This window comes from Gavialis gangeticus, unplaced genomic scaffold, assembly GCF_001723915.1.
Source record: "Gavialis gangeticus isolate Ggan-Ray unplaced genomic scaffold, GavGan_comp1, whole genome shotgun sequence".
NCBI lineage: Eukaryota > Metazoa > Chordata > Crocodylia > Gavialidae > Gavialis > Gavialis gangeticus.
Genome location: NW_017728994.1, coordinates 20,230,883 through 20,236,825, shown reverse-complemented (window position 1 = coordinate 20,236,825; position 5,943 = coordinate 20,230,883). Strand labels below are relative to the sequence as shown.

The following is a 5,943-nucleotide window of genomic DNA, read 5'->3' as shown; positions in this document are numbered from 1 at the left end:
TAAAGTGTTGTGCACACATGCCCCTCATTTCATCTACACATGGCCTAGGTGGCCCATATAAAGCCTAAGCATTCCCAAGAAATCTCCCATTAAGTCAGAGTTTTTCTCTGCTGGAAAAAAGAAGTATAACAGTCAAAGGCTTCCAGAGGCCAACTGACTATAAATCACTGGGTAGACACAACTCCAAAAATGCTAGGGTACAGCATTGTTTCACAAAAGATATGAAGCTCCAGGAACAGGTAACATTGTTCCTGCAATTAGAATTCAATTCAGCAGAACTTAAAACACAAGCAGAAACAGATTTTCATCTGTCCATGACATTTTTGTTTTACTGACCCTTTCAACAGGGAATTGTATGCCTTTTATGCACATAATGAAGTGCCACCTGTGCTCCCAGGAAAATTCTGTCTACTCAAGGATACTTCATTATTGTCTTCAGAAAAACAATACTTGCTTCTTTGATAGCAATAAAGAAAATTTGGCTACAAGTTCATGAAAAATCTGGTCTCAACATTAAGAATCAAAAGGGCTTTTCCTCACTACACTGCCAAAAAGAGAACCTGAGGTTTTTTACCAAAATCTCTAGCTCAAGGTAAATTGCACTATAGATTCGAGGTAACTGGTACAAAAAGGTATGACAGGATTAAAACCTGTAGTGATACTGATGCTTCTGCTAGTAATTTAACAGTGGATGCAACAGCTTAAAATGCCATGCATCATCAACTCTTAATTCAGTCTCTCTGGGCAAGTCAGTGCAAAACATACGTGTGTCCTAGCTAATGTGCACACAGGCACATGCTTGTGCATCTGCACAGAAGAACTTCACATGACCCATAGTCATAGATCTACTTCCCAGTTGTACAGCAGTCACAGAAGCTTGGTGCTAGGATTTCAGATGAGGCAGTCCAGTTTTTAGTACACCACTAATCTGGTAAATCTGGTTTGAGAATCAGTGTTGCTGTCTTTTATGAGAATTTGATAGACTTTTCTGAGTCCTAAGCAAAAGTGTTTTTGCTCTGACATCACATTGTGCTGAGGCCTTTCTGATTCTGCATGCTACTTAGTTCTAACCATTCCTGCCAGCACCAAGCCATAGATACAGCCCAGTATGACGCATTACTTCTAATTTTTTTCAAAGGGTAGATGGTCTGCAACCTGGTGGAGAGCATTTCAAGCACCATTCTGAGCAATGGAAGGTGATGTGACTGAGAAGGGGATTTGCCGTGCAGAGACCAGTCCTTTGTTGTGATGGTCTGGCTCTTATGGTGCAGGACAAACAGCACTGAGAAGTGGGATCATGTACAACAGAGGCTCCAAAGCTTCTGCATAGGGAGGCAGATGTTCCTAGAACTATGCAAGGAGCTTGCCAGAACACTCCAGTGCCTGGAGAAACAAATGAAGGAACCCATACAAGTTTAGAACCAGACTGCTACTGCCATCTGCAGACTATTCCAGACTGCTACAAGTCTACCATTTTGGTGCTGACAAGTCAACTATTACAGCTGCTTGTGTTTATGCAGCTAAAGAGACTTTACTATTTGTCTTAGCGTTTGGAAGTTTTTTCATTATCCCTAAACTTCTTGACCCACAAGAAATAGCACAGAGGAAGAATAAGAAGTCTGAGTGAACTCAAGAACAATAAGATGGCATCCAATAGCACAAAGTACTCCACCATGCACTTAGAAACTAGAAGAACATCTGATATAATCAGTTGAAAATTACAGAAGAGGAAAAAACCTGGGTGTATTAGTTCATGATAAAATGAAATGCTATCTTGTATCCTTAGTCAGGGTATTTCAGGTAGACGTAGGAAAACTATTAAAGACAAGGTCTGGATACAATTCCATCCTGGAACAGAGTTTCGATACAGGAAAAATTAATTCAAAGTAAAACAGGTACAGGGAAGTATGACCAAGAAAGTGAGATTATATCCTTTAAGAGGAGATTAAAAGACTTTGGGGCTTGTTTAACCTACCAAAGCCAAACCTAAAGGGGATCTGAGTAGTGGAGATGGGTAAACTCCAGAGAGGGAAAAGTACTATTTAGCTAAAGAACAATGTTCATGCAAGAACAAATGGGTTTAAACTGCCCATGAACACATTTAGACTGGAATCTGAAGGTTTCTCACCAAAGAAAGGAGGTTTTGGACCAAAGAAAGGATGGCTTCCCTTTAAGAATAGTGACAGCAAAACCCTAACTAGTTTTAAATGGACCTCAATCATTATGAAGAGGAATATATGACATGGTTACTTACAAGGGGACTCAATAATACAGGAATGTTCACCATCCCAGTCTTATGAATCCTGTCTCTACAGGGTTTGGGAACACAAAGACAAGTTCATAAATATCAATGCAGAATTTCAGAAAAGGTACTGAAGAGAGTGGGCGCTAACTATTGGGGCAAGCAGGGATGTTATTCCCTCATAAAAATGTGACCTGTTATTCTGGGGGAGCTACTGTTATGCCTCAGGAAACAGTGCCATAATTTCAGAACTCCTGGCAAATGCAGATTTAATTATACATTTACAGGTGCAGAAATGTGCATTTGGCAAGCTGAAATCAAGATGACAATTCCTCCAAATATGCTAGGACATCAGTTTGGTCAACTGCGTTTGCAATATTGTGCATTCCACTTTCTACATCACCTTGGTGTGGAGAAAAGCAAGAATTTTGAATGCAGCAGACTGAAGCTACTGTCAGGTTACAAACCTAATACAAGCAGCCATAAATTGCACCTGTCATCACCAGGACAGGTGAGAAAAGGAAGTAAAGGGTTTTTTTATGTCCCCCGATTTTACTTTGCAAAGAAACGTGGCTGAGGAATGACAGAGTATCACGTCCTGACAAGGGGGTTGCAATCTTATGCACTGTTGTGGCACACCTAACAAGATATTTTCTATGGCTGACTTGGTTCATAGTTAAAACACATACCTACAGATTCAGAAAAACCTCACTCTAGACCCCAAAGCAGTTCCCAGTCAACCTAGCTGTAAATGAATACCTGGCATACCATTTGGAATGGGAAATTGAAGGTGACTGCATGAGATTCTAGTATATCACTCCTTTTTGTGTCCCTGGCTACACAATCTGTCATTCCTTAAGCACAGTGGATCTCATAATCTTGGGAAGACTTCTGATTCTACTTTGATCATTGGTGGTTTTCTATCTTGTTTGACATGGAGTTATGCAATCTTAAATGTGATCCTTAATTAAAATTTTCAGAAACAACTTTTTGTATTATCCTTCTTTCCAAGCACTAACAGACCAGCAAAGTGTAGACCTAGATGAACAAAAATTTTGAAAAAAAAAGAATTGTTAACCTACCGAAGAACACTTTTGTAGGAATACCAGATGCTGGTCCAGCATTAGCTATGACTGTGTGAAATGACAGACCCTCCTAGACCCTCAAGGACTGTTTTGCATTGTCTCTTACTCAAGCTAGGATGCTCATGCATTTGGAATACCTTGAGTTCACTGTTGCAATGAAGACAAGTCCAAAGATATTTTTAAGTGTTTTATTTGTACAGTCCTAGAGCGTAACATACCACTAATCCGCTGACATTTCCTTTCTCCAGAGGTGAACTCAGTACTATTAAAAATCTTACCAGGGCTATGTTTGTGAGAGGCTAGTGATCTAGACAAAAGTTATATATCAGCACCATGCTTATGTTACAGTAAGAAAGGCATCTATATGAGTACCTAATGAACCAAAATGAGACTATAACTAGTTACAGTATTGTGTGACATAGCATTTGCATCGCTGTGTCAGGCAACACATCATGATAACAAAATCTAGCTACCCCCTGATTCATATCAAAAAATATCATGAAGTAAACATCACTTGACCACAACTTGTTCATTCCCAAATAATGTTGAGCTGTTCAATCTCTAGCAAGCTTACTTCACATGATAGAAAACAAGCCCATCAGACTAAGAACATGGAAATGGATCACAGGGCTAGGTATAATTATTATGGTTTGTTTTACATATAGCCTTTTGATGAGTTTTCAGAGGTGTTCCTGGAAGTTTGGCTACATACTCATTTATTCTCCTGCATGGTCTGTGACCTCTTGACTCACATTTCCTACATTCCATACATTCAAATTATAAACTTGAGGAATTCTGAAAATCACAATGGAACTGGAAGATTAAAATTCCCCCACAGGATACATAAGCTAAACCCACAGAAATTATTTCTCTTTCTACATCTCCAAATGTGATCAAAACCACACAGTTAACAAAAAGAATAAATCATTTCTTCATCCCTGAAACCAGCTTGGAAGACCATACATTATTATAAAGTCCTTCGCACTCAGAAGATGAAATAAAGCATTGACTTGAAGTAGATGAATGGAGCAATTTAAAGAAGCATAATTGCTGTAGGAAAGGAGAGGAAAGAAAATTTATTAGAATACTCACTTTGACGAATCTATGAAGTATATTACAAGAGCACCAATACTAAGAGCGAAGACTAAGACAACCTGCAAGAGAAAAGAAAAAGTGCAATTACTTAACAGTGTTAGACTGAAACATTTATTCTTTTAGAAATGAAAGACAGAGAAAGTAATTCAAAAAAACATTATTCATTTTGCATTCGCCTGTCATTTGCTTTACAGAAAGGAATCTATCCTGCTTATATCCCATGCACTACATGTATTACTATGACTTATTTTCTGCAATGGGAGGGAAAAGGCTGAATTCTGTCTCAGGGAAATGCAGACTACAAATAGATCCTACATTTTAATCTTTGCTAAAATGGATTCATTAATTTCAAAAGACAGGCTTCTCCAGTGCATGGCATTCAAGTCACATTACAGTTTTATCAGAACTATATGTCAGCTTTACAGTAAAAAATTCTGCTCATACTTTGTGATAACCAATAAAGATGACAGATCAGATTGCATATATGTTTATATTGCATATGCAGTGGTGAAATCCATATGATAAATTGTAGAGCTGTGTAGGAATTTGCATTTACCTTTCACCTTCGATCATGTTGCTGACTATTAATAGCACCTTCTCTCTTGGGACTTTTTCTAACATTTAAAACCCTTAAATACATCCACGTGCCTTATTTTTCCTTTCACCATCCTGCTGGAGAAATAATCCTTCTTTCCAACCAGCCGTGATTTAAGGTGAGTCTTTGGCTAGGGAAAGGTTTAAGACTCTCACAAATGAGGAGGACTAAAAATGGATGAAAAAAAATCTGAGAAACTTCTTTTAAATAAAACATTGGTCATTAAATTCTGATCTAATAACCTATTAAATACCATATCTTTTGGATTTATCAAAATATATTTTAAAGCAAATTTTAGATTTTTCTCAATATAAATTAGTTATAATTTTCTGGTTTTGAGTACTCTGCATTTGATCTCAGGATACTAAGGACCCTGGGTATATAAGGAAAAGGAATGTGAACACCAGTATCAATTAAAATCTTTTCTGACAGATTTTGAAAACATTTTTCTCCTTTAAAATATACAGCAAACAAATATGGAGTAAAGATGTGTTGTAATCTAGATTTTCTTGGCACTTGTTTAAGGATAATTATCTAAATGTGTCCTAAACCTATGCCAATAAAACCCCTGTTACACATCAAAATATATGATCATGCTTTCATGTATGCTATGCAGCTATATACACATTGTATACTTTTCTACCAAATAGACAGTTGAGTAAGTCTATCATTATAGCTTCTCTACTATGCCTGAAAGCTAGGAAGACCTTGGACATTTGCCCTGTAGGTTGATACAATTCAATATTGTTTGGGTAGCAAGAGAAAAAGAAAATATATATCAAGGGAACATAAGAATTTCAAATTATAAGAAGTTATAAGAATTTCTTATCAGTTTTAAGAATTTCATATTATAAACAGCATGATATCTCAATAGTTCTTCAACTTGAGGTGTAGGTTGTAGCCATGTTGGTCTAAGGGCATAGGCA

General features: G+C 37.3%; 1 protein-coding gene across 3 annotated transcripts in view; it reads right to left on the bottom strand.

The window, feature by feature from the left end:
- Nucleotides 1–5,943, bottom strand: part of KCNMA1 (potassium calcium-activated channel subfamily M alpha 1) — a 1,434,006-nt gene that overhangs the window by 767,451 nt on the left and 660,612 nt on the right. For all 3 annotated transcript variants that reach the window (XM_019502361.1, XM_019502362.1, XM_019502363.1), the window contains exon 3: nt 4,420–4,481. In XM_019502361.1, the coding sequence (XP_019357906.1) occupies nt 4,420–4,481 (62 nt within the window). The remainder of the gene's footprint in view (nt 1–4,419; nt 4,482–5,943) is intronic.